Consider the following 16,191-nt stretch of genomic DNA (forward strand, 5'->3'; position numbering starts at 1 on the left):
GGACCTCTGAGACTATTACAGTGCAGGTGCATTTATACGGAGACTTGATTACACACAGGTGGATTCTATTTATCATCATTAGTCATTTAGGTCAACATTGGATCATTCAGAGATCCTCACTGAACTTCTGGAGAGAGTTTGCTGCACTGAAAGTAAAGGGGCTGAATAATTTTGCATGCCCAATTTTTCAGTTTTTTATTTGTTAAAAAAGTTTGAAATATCCTATATATATATATATAAAACAGGAGGTTTTATAAATTTGAAAACTTTGTGATAAACACAGCACTGCCACCATTCCTACTATAGATGACTTGTAACTGACTGAAGGTCTGCAGCCTACTACATATACTGTAATACAGCGGTTTTTAGCCTTTGTAGGAGTGTGACCCTCTGTTAGGACAAAATTATTTTACAAACCCCACCCAATCAGCAATTTAAAGGTTTAATTTAACAAGAGTTGCTGTCTGTGGCTTTACTTTATTGTTGTTACTTATCTTAAAATATCCACAAACCACTGAAATTTTGAAACTTGAAACTACTGGCTCAACCACCGTAAGATTAAAGTAATGCTGCCGTTAAGTGGTATAGGTGTGTAGTATCGGACAACTTTTATGAGTACTATAAGGTGGTATCAGACCTGATACTGGTATCGGTGCATCCTTAATGTTAAAGACATAACTACCACCCTTAGACTCCTGGTTTGTGTACTTTGGATTTATTGAATTTTATTTGGCTCAGAGGGGAGCTGTTGCTGAAGATGAACAAGCTCACCGAGGCCCGGGACGCCTACCTCCGAGCCCTGGAGCTTGACCGCACCAACGCTGACCTGTGGTACAACCTGGCCATTGTCAACATCGAGATGAAGGACCCGTCAGAAGCACTGAAGAACTTCAACCACGCCCTGGAGCTCAATCCACGCCACAAGCTGGCACTCTTCAACTCGGCACTTCTCATGCAGGAGTCAGGTGAGTGTGTCCGCCAGGTTAGCAAGGAGAAAATGAAGAGTCTGAATTTACTCTAGTCTCCATCTGGACTAACAGCAGGACTCAATTTGTTAAAGGAAATTACTTGTAATTTCTTTCAATTCTGTTTAACGCCAACTGGTATGAACAAAGGAAAAAAACCTGTTATGTTTAGGGTGTAACTAGGTTCTTAAAAATTGGCCCTTATGTTGCAATGAACCCTACATGCACCAGCAGAGTTCAGGTTTCTGTCAAGTCAAGCTTCATCGACTATGACAAACCATTTAATAAGCAGTTATATTTACTGGAGGTTTATGTGGTTTATGTTAGCTTTTCCTCCCATGGGTTCCGCACAGGGTTCATACACCCCAATCAACCAACACCTTCCTGCTACAGGTGAATCCAAGTGCGTGGAACAGAAGTGTAACTTCCACTGCTATGATCTCATCACACTTGTAAAGGTTTTTCTTTGCTTCTCCATCAATCAAGAGATTTCTAACAGTTGAACTGCTTCACACCATTTAATTTACAGTGACATGTAATGATTGAGATGAACAGTTTTAAAAAACTGTTGCTAATAGGGGTGTGATGAGATCTCGTGATATTAAAACATAACTATTGATCGTCAAAGTGAAACCTGTCTCATAGTATCAGTACATAAAAGAACCAGAGAAGCAGCCAGCATTACAGATTGTATTGAGAGAGTAATACTTTGATTGTGATTGCAATTATTGTTAATTATTGTTTGGCAGTCTTCTTTTGAAGAGATTAAAATTTCAGAAAACAGCCGTCAGAGCAGATATGTGCTGACAGGCAGAATCTTCTTAAACCTCAACTCCAGGTTTTTGAATTGCAGTGGCTGAGCTGGCGTTTAACACATCAGGACATCGCCTATGGCTATGTGTACCATATCCCTTAGAGCAGACTCGGGCATTTTACAGCCCGCGGGCCACATCCAGCCCTTTGGGCGTCCCTGTCCGGCCCGCGTGAGGTCCATCAAATCAGAACATGAATGAAAAAAGTTCATGGGTGAACTTAAGATCCCTGACCTACCAGGTGAGAGACAGGTGATGTTGGCCAGCTAACCCTCAAAATGTCAACTCACGTCAAAAAAAGAAAAGTTGATGCCGAATGCCGCATTTTCAACAAGACATGGACTGGAAAGTATTTGTTTACAGAAGTCAAAGGTAAAGCGGTGCGCTTAGTTTGTGGTACACAGGTTGCTGTGTTCAAGGATTACAATTTGAATCGCCACTACATTACCAAACATGAGGAGAAATACAAGAACTTGTCGGATGAAGAGCACGCAAGAGGGTCGGATGCTTTGCTAGTTAAACTGCATAACCAACAAAGACTTTTTACAAAATTTTCCACACCCAGAGATGCAGCTTTCAAGACAAGCTATGTCATATCGCAGAAAATCACCAGAAAAAAATAAGCCGCTTTCTGACGGAGAGTTTATTAAAGAGTGTTTGTTAGACTCTGCAGCACTAATATGCCCAGAGAAAAAAGGGCGCATATGAGAACGTGCCCTCTCCCAACGCACTGTAATGAGGAGGGTTGAGGACATCGCAGGAAATCTTTGGATATACCTACATATGTGAACAGACATTCTCAGTGATGAAGTTCAACAAATCCAGATTTCAATGCACTTGTTCAAGCCCAAGTCAGACTGGATTTTTCTCACTGAACATGCATATCTTTACCATACTGCAAAACACCTTTTCAGTGTTATGTGAAGTTGAAAATAAAATGGAACTGTGATATAATGTTTGTTTTTTATTTTACTGTTTATTACTTCTATAGGAGTATTTTCCTGTTTGACCTACACCACAATTTCATATATTTATATAAATATTTATACAATATGCTTATTCTTCTGATTACCAGTAGCAGCTAATCAACACATATAATTTACTGCTTTTTACAATGGGAGATAATGAATATTGAGCAGAATTAAGTTCAAGTTATCGTTGGTTCGGCCCTCCAACACAGTTCAGGTTTCTCATGTGGCCCCTTGTAAAAATTAATTGCCCACCCCTGCCTTAGAGTAATTCCTAGCATTAACCAAAACACAGACTTTAGATCCATAGACTCTATAGTTGAATTTCAGTTGGCACTTTGTATTGTGTGTCTTCTTTCTGTGACAGGTGAACCAAAGTTCTGGCCCGAGGCCAACCGCCGTTTCCTCACCTATGTGGAGGAGGAACCTGAAGATGCCAATGGCTACTTCAACCTTGGCATGCTGGCCATGGATGCCAATGAAGATGCAGCAGCTGAGCGGTGGATGCGTAAAGCCATTGGCTTGCAGGCCGGCTTCCGCAGTGCCCTCTTTAACCTGGCGCTGCTTTACTCTCAGTCAAAACGCGAGATGGATGCACTACCTGTTTTGGATGAGCTGCTCCGTCACCACCCAGAGCACATCAAGGGCCTGATCCTGAAGGGTGACATCCTCATGAACCACAAGAAGGACACGGGTGGTGCTAAAGCCTGCTTTGAGCGCATTTTACACATGGACCCCACCAATGTGCAAGGCAAGCACAACTTGTGTGTGGTCTACTTTGAGGAGCGTGACCTGCCACGGGCCGAGCGCTGCCTGGAAGAAACTCTGGCTCTGGCTCCAAACGAGGAGTATGTACGGCGTCACTTGCGTATTGTACGAAGTAAAATGGCTGCTATGAGCGTGGCAGGGCAGCCTCTTACTTCAGCAGAGGGAGCTACCATAACAGCCAAAGAGGAAAAGCCGAAAAAAGTTGAGGGGGCAGAGGAGGTTGCTGGGGGTCAGGAGGAAGGGAGGGGGTCTGAGGCTGTTGGAAAGGTGGCTGGGGATGAGAAGAATGTGTGGAAATCCTCTGTAGAAAGGCTTGGAGGTGTGGACATGGACCAGTCAGAGTCTTTGGACAGTAGCCAGCCAGACAAACGGACTAAGGGTAAGTCCACTAAAGACATTAAAGATATAGAGAAAAAAAGAGAAGCTGCCTTGAAAAGACTTGAGGAGATTGAGCGCATATTAAGTGGTGATTGACAATGTTGTAATTTATAGCTGGACCACTTTTACAGAGCTCTTGAATGCTCCAGGATAAGACTGCATTTTTCCCCTTAGACATGTGTATTCTTAACCAACTGCCATTTTATTTCTTTGACTTAATCATGTGCTGCAGACTGCTCCACATGGTTCTAACACTAATCCTGTAAAAAAGGGAAATGTTGATCTGCACATGATAGTCATGTAACAATAAGCACAATTTGGGATAATCTATTTAAAGCTTATGGCAAATGTAGACGCTAATGTGTGTGCTGCACCTGAATGTGATTTCACATATCATAGATCTCCAGTAGTTATAAATATCTGTTTTGTTTTTCAATGTGTAGTCATTGTTTATCACTGGATTTTTTTCAAGATGTGACTCACTCCTGTGTGTTATTGTTCTTAAAAGCAGAAGGACTGTGTCATGAACAATTAAAGGAAATGATGTGTTCCCCAGATTTCCTCAAGGCAGGATGATATCTGCACATTTAGCGCCTCAAAATAACACAAACCATAGAGAACTCAATATCCCTCCACACTACGTCAACACAAGCCTTGCATTCAGTTGCAGCAGTGTTGGCTGCTAATATCTATTGATCTCACTCAGCACTTCCTGCCACTGCATCAGCCCCCTCGTAGCTGCTTTCACCTCAAAATTTCATTGTGATCCCATTTAAACACTATTATCTCATTCCCTTTGTCACATTAGCCCCTCACATCTCCACACCTCTCTCCTGTCCTTCACACTACATCCTCATTAGAGAGGAATGCTTTTCTTATTCAGCTACCCCATACACATGGCTTTGACCTTGACAACACCCAATTTATTTGATGATCAACAGTGACGCACACTCATCCACGATGTGAAGCTTCATCATGTGTTCTTCATTTTCCAAAATTCCTTGCACTTCACAAGAGGAAATTTCACAGCACATTTGCAGAAAACAGATCTCCTCCTTCATCCTGCTCCACAGCGATGATGCCTTTTTCATTTTCTAGCAATAAAATACCATCGGGATGTTCCACACGTGTGTCTATAGGCGTAACTGATCACTCCAAAAAGAAAAAAGACATTTTGCATCACACTGGAGTTGCACAAAATTTAACTACTGTGGGTGAGCACACAAATTAAAACTTGAAAATGAATTATAAATGCACCATTAAATTATGTCCTACTCCCATTTCCTCGAGCCGCTTTCTTCTATCACAGCACCACTATAAAGCCCAGCGCTTGACTGTCCGTTTTCCAAGCGGTCTGGTGATTTAAACATTTCTCCGCTCTAAGAGAATCACGTGGCCAATAACTGATCAAGAAACATTTCTGTTCCCGCACAAACCATTAATGGCTTGAACAGGAGCCCTGACGGTCAGAAACTTAACGTGAGCAAACATATGATTTTAGCTGTGATGCAGGTCAGCGGTGGTCCAATTTATCACACTCATTACAAAACAAACTGTCCTTGCAAGATGATGTTGTCATCTTCACAGCTCTCCTAAAGTTCCTGTTTTCATTTCACAGTGCAATAATTGGTTTCGGTACGGTGATTTGGATCGGTGCAGTTCTTGAAAGTGGTATTAAGGAGAGTAGACAGATTACTATAAGTTAAGAGCACTGTGGTGGTACCAAGGAGTCTTGCTATGCATTGACCTTGTTTAGCCCTGAAATTACATGTATTCACAGTGTACTTCTATCATGCAGTGTTATTTATTGTTTTTATATGAGCTGCAAATGCTGTATATGTTTTTACCACTGACAGTATGCTTTAAATTTATAGTGCATTATTCTGTCTCTGCTAATTTTCAATGTGTACCGTCACTTGTCAAAGATGTCAGTGATGTTTTTCACTTTTAAGCAACGTGTCAATGTTAAATATACTGTATAAACATTCAACCATCTGCCCCAAAAAAGTAGGTCCAGCTTTGAACGAGGAAGCATCCAGTTTGCAACACTTTCTGTTTCACCTCATTTTGTTGAGTAACTGATTTTGTATGTTTTAAGACTTTTTTTATTATGGTAATAGCCCTTGGTGGTGGGGGTCTAGGTTATCAAATAAAGTCAGATGACAACTCATTGCTTTTTCTCTGTCTGTTTTCAAAACACGTGGTGAATATGGTGTATGGTGAGATACATGATTCAGCTACTGTGATAGCCCAGTGCCAATCCAATTTGAAAACCCAAACTCAAATCTAATGTACCAAAAGCAAGCTTCATTTGTCACTCTGATCAATTCAATTTTGGATGTAATGACAAATTAAAAATACACAGCAGCTAATGCAACTATGTCCCTTAACAAGATTCAACTTCCGGCACTGAGTGTCTGTGAGGAAACAAAGAAAATTAAAAGGTTTCGTTTGTACCATTGTGTCCATTGTGCTCCACTTACAACATGAAAGGAAACAACAGATTTAGAAGGAATAAAGCTCTGCTCTAGGAGAGGGAGTTTTAAATGATCACATCAGCTAAACTACAAAAAAAATAAAAAATAAAATATACATTTAGATGAACATGAGTATCCCAGTCATGATTGAGCTATTCAAGTATCCCATTTTTGTGTTTTCGCATGTAAACATCACCTTGATTTAGAAATCCGGATAAGCTCTTAGAGAAACCCGAGTACACTAGGTGGAAGGCTCAGAAAGAAACCAGGATGCTCTTGCATGTATAGGACCTCAGGGCTTTTCGAACACGGAGCAACGTGAATAAACAATACAAAATAGTGGGGGGGGGGTTTAAGGGGGGAGGAAATTTAAATGCACCTCATATTTTTACACCAAACATGGCACCAATATGGAATGTTAAGTTCTAGAAGGACGTGCTACAAAAATCTACATCAAGTGATGATGACCTGCAGATGATGTCTGGGGGACAGTTTGCATTGTTGCTGCTGCCACAGCGCTTGAAAAGGCAGAGGAGAAATTACAACGACCCAAGCAAACTGGAATAACAGCAGGCCATATGTCTGAGGCAAACTATTCATTGAACATGACTTTAATAAATAAGTTTATCTTTTAGTTGGCAGTGCACCATGTGCTTGTGGTAACAATGTTGTAACATTCCAGAAAGCTGCACCGTGATCGGTCACATGTTCCTATCACTGAAGGAAAAAACAAAAAAAGCCACTTTTGCTCAATGTTATTACATCGTTGGTGTGCAAGGGTTCATGGACAGAACATTGGTAAAAAAAAAAAAAAACATGAAAAATTTGCCTCCAGTGTGAAAAAGTCCGTTACCCAGGTTTCTGAACATTCCACACGACAGCGTTTTGCCTACCATAGAAAGACTCAGGCACAACACCTAACTGGTAAAAGTCATTTCTCCCACGTACTCAGAATCTGACAGTTTATATTGGCTCTGGTACAAAGTAGCATGGGGACACCCAAACCAAACCCAGTGGGACGTGTCGATGCCCTGGTTCAGGCCAGGTTTAGACAGAAATTTAGAAATAATGTTCAGGTCGAGTTCAGTCATGAAGGTCAAACTTTAGGCTAGACAGCTGTAGATGGCTTCGTTTAATGGTAAGGGGAAAAACACCATACAAACTCAACTGCATCAGGCTCAAGTCGGGATCAGACAGAAATATGAGGCCTGAACAGCTACTGTGAAGTTCCCATACAATTAAAAGTTGTCAGCATCTTTAGTTTCAACTCGTTTTCTCAAGTTCAGTTAGCAGATTTGGTTTAACGTTTTCAAAACTCACAAAACAACATTGAACTGACCTAACTGTTCAACCCAAGTTTAGTTTACTTGTGTTTTAAATGCAGCAGGGGAACATGTAAGTTGAACCAGCTTCACATGTTTTACAGTGTGCAGACACTGTATGGCTGACCCTGTAGCGTCTGCTGGTGGATGGATCACTTCCATCTCAAAATGTCAGGAATGTGAGCCTGCAGAATCAAGTACTGTTGGGGCACACGCTGCCGAAGGGCACCTATCCATCACTCAGAAAGTAAAGCACCATCTGAGAAGAAAATGCTCAAGGCCTTCAGCTCCTGTTCTTCTTGAGTAGGATGCAACATTAAAGTATAGTATGAAGCAATAAGCAGGGATGATTCTATTACAAAAAGCTTCCCTAAGAGGGACAAGAAGAAATACTGCATCAAACATTCATGCATCCATTTTTATTGGTACCCTGGGAGCCTTAAGCTTGAATTACTATTGGTCTAGATTTTTTAAAATGTTGGAATGAAATGGCCAATATCTGGGAGACGGGGGTAGCTAGACAAGAGGCAAACATTTACCTCCATGGCTACAAGACTCAGTCTCAATATTAGTGCCCTACAACACAACACAGCTGAGATTACGAGTGGTTTTGCCTTGAAGCTCTCAAATGTCCATGTGTGAGTGGAATTTTCTGAGAAACAAACATGTAGTTTTTATGAACAGAGGGAAATGTTAGTCTGAGATGTCATCTATAAATGGCTTTTAGGTACATTCCTGTCTGATGGTGAGCCTTGAGCTAGTCAACAGAAACACTTTAATCTTCCTTTTTAAACTCATTGTTTGTGCTTTTCCTCAAACAAAGATTAAAAGTGGCTTCAGCCACAAAACTAAAATAGTAGTAAATAAAACAACATGCAGCAGTACAGCACTTGAACTGGACCAAAAAAGGTGTGAGTACAGTACTCTAAACCTGCAGTCTGTATCACACACACATGCAGTATTTGGAGGCACAAACTGCATCCTGTGACTGACAGGAGAGCTCTGAGGAAGCATCTCAGAAATGAGCACTGATGAAATGACAATGCACTTGTACACTGATAAAGTTCTAGAGCTGGTGAATTTTTAGTTAAGAGAAAGTCCTCTCAAGACTACACAGTATACTACTGCATAGTATGTATTTAAGAGAATCAAAATTTTACAGGTTGTATCAAAACAAAAGAAAAAAAAAGTGTTTTAAAGAAAAAAGCTTCTTGTTTAATTTCTTAAAATTCTAGGTTAGGTCTACAAAAAAACGTCACCAGCCTCAGTTTGACCTTTTAAGCTCTTAAAACATTTTAAATGACATTTCAATGCAACTTAGTATCATATACTTTATTTTGTGATTGATGTTGCCTAAACCAGTTACTGCTTCAGCAGACTATCTGCTTGCAACCCAAAAAACAAAACAGTTGTATCCCTTGACAATCTGCCCAGTATCACAGTAAAAAGAACCACACAAATCATCCATCTATCCATTATCTATACCACTTATCCTAACGAGGGTTGTGGGGGGCTGGAACCTATTCCGGGTCCACCCCTATTTTTTTTTTTTTTAACTTCACTGACCTTTGCCCTTCTACATCTGTAGCACATTGATGAGGTAAACAGCAAACACGGGAGATGAATTTTGGGACCACAGACAATTCATCATTTGCGTTTCAGAGAAGCCTGTCATCCAAAAGGACTTTGAAGTCCTTAAGAAAATGTGACCCCTCACCTCGACCCTTTTAAAGCAGAGCTCGCCACCTGGGTGTCCAGGTCCATCTTAGGCAGAAAACCTCTGAACATGCTGTGTAGGGCAGGAGACACACCAGCAACACAATTTTTGTCTGCAAATCCAAAACATCTCAAGGAGTCAAGCAGTGATATTCTTTACTGTTACTAAACTTTATATGGTTATTTTTTCTTTAGTCATTGGTTTAATCTATTATGTATGTATTATTTGTCTTTTTATTTTCATGACTTACAATTTATTTCTATTATTTAAAAACATTATTTTATTTTTATTTACTTTTACGCATTGGTATATAGCACAAAAACAGTGTTTTTGCATGAGTTAGGCTACATGTCCATTTTGGAATGTTTAAATTAAGAGAAGGGTTGAAATTATTAGTTATGGTTACAACTAAAGTAATCTGATATTAAAGGTAAAGCTACAATATCTAACTTAAAGTAGCACTAGCATGAAACTCCAAAGCAGCTCCACCCTGCTCCACTACAACCTGCTACGAACTGCCAAGTTCTGCCCAGCTCATCATATTTGTATTTGATGTGAAATTAAAATAAATGACAATGCAGCAAAACTTACTGATCAAGCAGAAATAATTGATAATCTCTGATTGGTCAGAGAGGTCAATCCCACTCAAAACCTTTTAGAAGCTAAAGCCTCTGCACTGCTGCCAGTGCTGTTCAGCGAATCTGGGTCACAGGAGGCGTCGACAGCACCTCTTCACATTAAGACAAGTTTTAAAGCAGATTTCTGCAACAAAAATATATGAAAAAAGTTTTATACTGTAGCTTTAACTTTGTAGACTATGATTTATAACAGTTAACAGTTATTGACATTATTGCCAGTTATTTTTCTCTTCTTTTACAGCTTTTTTCTCTAGTGGTGAACTGCTGGCCTGAGAAAACAACATGAAAAAGTCATAAGGTGGCTATTTGTGATCCACATTTTTCAATTTATAAGGCTACTAATAAATTAAAAAAAAAGAAGAAGAACTGGTGGAAACTGAATGAACTTGATGAAAACAATTATTAGTTCCAGCCCTAATGCATTCTACTGCATATAATGGTAAAAAAAAAATGGCTATGACCTCAATAGTAAACATATTATTTACTTTATACATTTATTTTAATTTCACCAAAAACAAACATTCTGAGCTTCATAAACACGGATGTTAAGGTGGAAGTGTTGCATTGAAGTGCATACAATTGTACAGGTGTACCTAATAACGTGGTCGGTGAGTGTATGTCAGTGTGTTGGAAGAACAAAGCTGTGGAGCAACTTTCCCTGACAAGTCCATGAGTTGAAAAATGTCATACAGTGGAATGCCAGCAAATACACATGGCGCCCCAGAGTCTGTCTCACTGAATCACATGAAGCTGTTATGCACGTAACAGAAACACACCACATTTTCAGACTGATTTAGTTTTACCCAAAGGCCATCACAACACAGACAGGCTGCCTGTGCAAACACATAGGCCATCAACTATGCATGCAACAAGTGATAAGACAATATCATAAATGTAATCAATACTGCGGCACTTGATTTTGTCTTAATGATAAGTCTCTCACTTACTACATGACCTACTGCTTTCTGTAACTTCACAGCAGCTGGCATCTTACTGCACTTTTATTTTTATGACCCAGATAGTGCCGACAGTTTTTTCAAGGGTTGTTTGAGGCTTTAGAATTGGATTTAGGGTTTAGGTCAGAATTAGGGATTAAATAAACATCACATTATAACCCCAATCATATTATTATTATTATTGATATAATGTAATATTACACACTGCACTGTGATCATGGGCAACAAAGTGCTAAAGTCTTATATTCCAAATTAAAAATAACATCTTAATTATGCTAGTAGATGATGCAATGTTATCTATGCCATGACATTAAAAGTGAAATCCCTGAAGTAAAATCTTAATATCTCAACAGTGACATCAGAATCCTGGTGTTGCAGACTTGGCTACTGGCCTTATGAAAAACAAAAAGAATATCACAGCACTCTCTTCTCAGAGGCCACATGTGAAGAGTATCCCAGAGAAATATCAAAGCGGAAGATTACATGGGCTATATGTTGGTGGCAAGTGCCAGATTTTAAAATAAAATAAAATAAAAAAATCTCATTCTGACCCAATCATGGTAGCTGCTTGTTCATAACAATCCAGCCTCTTAGGATGTGTTTATGTTCGTGCAGGGTGAGTGCGAGTCTGTGTCCTGTTCTCTCTGGTTATACATTTACTTCTGCACCGATTTATTTATTTTTTCTGACTGTTTCCATTTTTGTGGTTGATTTATATATTCAGCACATAGGCCCTCTGTGCCAGCTAGAGATCTGAAACTGCTGGAGTACAGTGGAGAGATGTATCATCCAGTCAAAATCTGATGGGTGGATGGATGTTGATCATTTCCTTCTGGCCATTATGGCATCACAATCATGTGGTACATCTGTTACCGGTTAAAATTTAAAATATTAAAATAGCTATTTCATATTTCTGCTACTATACTTGGCTAGCCATGTTTGGCTGCAATGCCATCATGCATGAAATACACTATATAAAAACTGATTCTCCAGTGCAGCTTGGTTTGAATAGACATCAATCTCTCAAGGCAACTTTGGCTCTTAATCTTCTTCAAAATTTGATAGAGTCAGACTTTTTTCCTTTGTGACATTATTTTCATGAGATTTCAGCCAAATAGGTATGAATTTTCCATACTAACGAAAAAAGAAATACATAATAGTATCTTGTTGGCATATACAGTGCCTTGCGAAAGTATTCGGCCCCCTTGAACTTTGCGACCTTTTGCCACATTTCAGGCTTCAAACATAAAGATATAAAACTGTAATTTGTTGTGAAGAATCAACAACAAGTGGGACACAATCATGAAGTGGAACGAAATTTATTGGATATGTCAAACTTTTTTAACAAATAAAAAACTGAAAAATTGGGCGTGCAAAATTATTCAGCCCCCTTAAGTTAATACTTTGTAGCGCCACCTTTTGCTGCGATTACAGCTGTAAGTCACTTGGGGTATGTCTCTATCAGTTTTGCACATCGAGAGACGGAAATTTTTGCCCATTCCTCCTTGCAAAACAGCTCGAGCTCAGTGAGGTTGGATGGAGAGCATTTGTGAACAGCAGTTTTCAGTTCTTTCCACAGATTCTCAATTGGATTCAGGTCTGGACTTTGACTTGGCCATTCTAACACCTGGATATGTTTATTTGTGAACCATTCCATTGTAGATTTTGCTTTATGTTTTGGATCATTGTCTTGTTGGAAGACAAATCTCCGTCCCAGTCTCAGGTCTGTTGCAGACTCCATCAGGTTTCCTTCCAAAATGGTCCTGTATTTGGCTCCATCCATCTTCCCATCAATTTTAACCATCTTCCCTGCCCCTGCTGAAGAAAAGCAGGCCCAAACCATGATGCTGCCACCACCATGTTTGACAATGGGGATGGTGTGTTCATGTTTGGCGTAAAAGCAACACAGCTCATCACCCTGAACACACCATCCCCATTGTCAAACATGGTGGTGGCAGCATCATGGTTTGGGCCTGCTTTTCTTCAGCAGGGACAGGGAAGATGGTTAAAATTGATGGGAAGATGGATGGAGCCAAATACAGGACCATTTTGGAAGGAAACCTGATGGAGTCTGCAAAAGACCTGAGACTGGGATGGAGATTTGTCTTCCAACAAGACAATGATCCAAAACATAAAGCAAAATCTACAATGGAATGGTTCCCAAATAAACATATCCAGGTGTTAGAATGGCCAAGTCAAAGTCCAGACCTGAATCCACTCGAGAATCTGTGGAAAGAACTGAAAACTGCTGTTCACAAATGCTCTCCATCCAACCTCACTGAGCTCGAGCTGTTTTGCAAGGAGGCATGGGCAAAAATTTCAGTCTCTCGATGTGCAAAACTGATAGAGACATACCCCAAGTGACTTACAGCTGTAATCGCAGCAAAAGGTGGCGCTACCAAGTATTAACTTAAGGGGGCTGAATAATTTTGCACGCCCAATTTTTCAGTTTTTTATTTGTTAAAAAAGTTTGAAATATCCAATAAATTTCGTTCCACTTCATGATTGTGTCCCACTTGTTGTTGATTCTTCACAAAAAATTACAGTTTTATATCTTTATGTTTGAAGCCTGAAATGTGGCAAAAGGTCGCAAAGTTCAAGGGGGCCGAATACTTTCGCAAGGCACTGTAAGAAGCTACATAAGGACATATTTGAAAAGTGTCCCATTTTAAGCATATGCATTTTGACAGTTTGGAGGCTATCAGTGAAACTTTGTGTGAGCAGACGTGCTGTTGACTTAGCGCTAGGTGTTTATAATACTGTTTGCACCTGCAGAGGAAAGCTGGGTGTGTTAAGGTGGGTAACTGGGGGTATCGGAGCTGTGTGGGTCACTTCAAAACTATTTGACTCACTCTAAGGTGAAGTCTCATTCAACAAAAGTGAAATCTGACATCTGATATTCTTACTGTAAACATGAGTAAAGCTATACCTGTCTGTCAAGGATTACAGACTGTTTGAACTGTGCTGCAGTGGAAAAACATTTTTCTATGTAGTTATAAAAACAAGTAAAACATAGCCAGCGAATGAGGTCACAGACAAAGATGTCTTGTCACTTCACCGCCTATAAATATGAAGGTCTTTTATTGTATTGCAAAAATCTCCTTTTATTTGCTTATAGTCACCCTTTACATCAAACTATAATCAAGAACACACACATCTGTGTTCTCTCTTGGAAATTCCACGCTATGCACCATTTATAATTGCAGTTTTCACTTTTTTTGAGTGATCTAAATACATTCAAAATATTCTATACTGACATCAAAAGCTGACAAAAAACGTAATGACAAAATGTTATCCGTTATAAACAACATAAGGGGTTCACTTACTGTAATCAGTTCATGTGGAGAGGAAAGCATGAATACTTTTAACCCAAATATGAGAAAACAACAACTTCTTAGAAATAAAGCATAACCGCAGAAAACTGACATCCTCTCATGCTAGTGGCTAAATGGTTAAATAAAAGTAAACTAGGGAAATAACCTGTACAAAATACAAGTTTCATTGTGTACAAGTTTCACATTTTATAAGTTTAAAGTCAGGCTCACTTGGACTGCACAGACTGTTGAGCCAAATCTGATGCACTGCTTTCAGCTGGCAGGGTCAGTGCAACACAAGCTTCATTAACGGGCTTTGGGAATTAACTACTTTTTTCAATGGTTTCATTATAATCCTCAGACATCTACTGTAGGTACAAAAGATTTTCTAGGTCACAGTTAACACACAACAGCCCAGTCGGGAGCCGTCTTCAGCAGTATGAGAGGTTGCACTAGAAATCCTTTTTACCACAGCCAGACGTTTGACTGATTCCCATTCTTGCTCTAATGGATAGTCAATATCCATCTTTACTCAGTTAAGGAAGTGAAGCAGTCATATGATTCGCTGAGGGAGAGATGGATGTCGGTTTCAGTGTGAAAGTGAAAGGCTGAATGGAAGCTGGTTTTGGATGCACGTGTGTGGGTGAAGCAGGGAGCGTGGAGAAGCGATGGCTGATGAAGAGCCAAAGAGGGAATGAAGCAGAAAAGTAGAGGGGCCATTGAGGAGTCCTGCATTACAATTAATTTACTATCCCTTTGACCATGTGGTGAGATCAAACATTATGAAGTTCACTATAATGTTTCCCTCCTTAGCCACACTCCTTTCTCACACGAGCCTGATCATTTCAAGTTCATTCTTAATTCTAATGACAGTTGCATATGATGGCACCAGCACACAGCCAAAGCCATTCTAGAAACTTACTACTTTTTATTTAAAATATTAATTTGAAAATTTTGCATCATTCACTTAAACAAAACTGGAACAGCCCTATAAATACCTGTAGCTAAGGGCAGAGACAAACCAAGCGAAAGAGGCCGACCTCTGCGTCACCTCATGTTGGCTTTGTTTGGGCCAGTTGAGTTGAAAAAGTGACACCGGAATACACCACACAGACAACAGCCAATGGCCAACTAGCATGTATGTTCTGCGCTTGCGTGACAGAAATAACACCCCCTACCAGCAGGTGGCGGTTTCTGTATTCACCACTCAGAAAGTGGAAGAAGAAGAGTTAGAATCCAGAAGTACAAACTGTAAACAAAACATCTTGTTCAAAACAGCTGCTGTTTATTTTGGATTCTAATCATGAATATGTCTGATAAGAAATTGCAAATGACAAGAAGAAAGGAGGCTGCCTCCCTGGTCCACTTCCTTACTACTGTGGTCACAGGCTTAGCAGTTTCTACTTGTAGGTCGGGATAAGATGAACGAGGCAGTAGTCAGAGAGCCCCAGTGCTGCTCGAGGGATAGAGTGGTAGGCATCATTTAATACATTGTAACAATGATCTCATGAGTTTTTGTTTCTGGCAGGACAGAACTCCTCCTGGAGTTTCTACTCGAGTTTCCGCGCCAACCAGCGCGGAACATGCAGCACAAGGTCCTCGTTTTATCACTGTGACATGAGCATGCATTAAGCCATGTTGTAAAAGGTACTCAGAGATGTCTTGAAATCTACAGTACGCCATTCTCATACAAACAGTACACGGTATTGCACTTCTGCAAAAACTACAGAATTTGGCTAATGAACATGTGCAACCAGTTTCATTGTGGTAGACATGGATTCAGTCTGTGGCTGTCCATGTGACACACAGACACACATTAGGAACCTATTACACTATGTATAAGCCTACCAAGCTTACTGGCAATAATAATTGTATA

The 16,191-nt window shown here is 39.9% G+C and overlaps 2 protein-coding genes across 2 annotated transcripts in view; one reads left to right on the forward strand and one right to left on the reverse strand.

The window, feature by feature from the left end:
- Window positions 1–5,347, forward strand: part of tmtc3 (transmembrane O-mannosyltransferase targeting cadherins 3) — a 25,382-nt gene extending 20,035 nt beyond the window's left edge. The window contains exons 13-14 of the mRNA XM_020593450.1: window positions 739–965; window positions 3,113–5,347. Coding sequence (XP_020449106.1) covers window positions 739–965; window positions 3,113–3,987 — 1,102 coding nt within the window. The 3' untranslated portion in view covers window positions 3,988–5,347. The remainder of the gene's footprint in view (window positions 1–738; window positions 966–3,112) is intronic.
- The window catches only part of cep290 (centrosomal protein 290), a 77,249-nt gene that overhangs the window by 53,130 nt on the left and 7,928 nt on the right, over window positions 1–16,191 (reverse strand). The gene's annotated exons all lie outside the window — the stretch shown is intronic.

Source organism: Monopterus albus, unplaced genomic scaffold (assembly GCF_001952655.1).
Source record: "Monopterus albus unplaced genomic scaffold, M_albus_1.0 scaffold19.1, whole genome shotgun sequence".
In the NCBI taxonomy this organism is placed as follows: domain Eukaryota; kingdom Metazoa; phylum Chordata; class Actinopteri; order Synbranchiformes; family Synbranchidae; genus Monopterus; species Monopterus albus.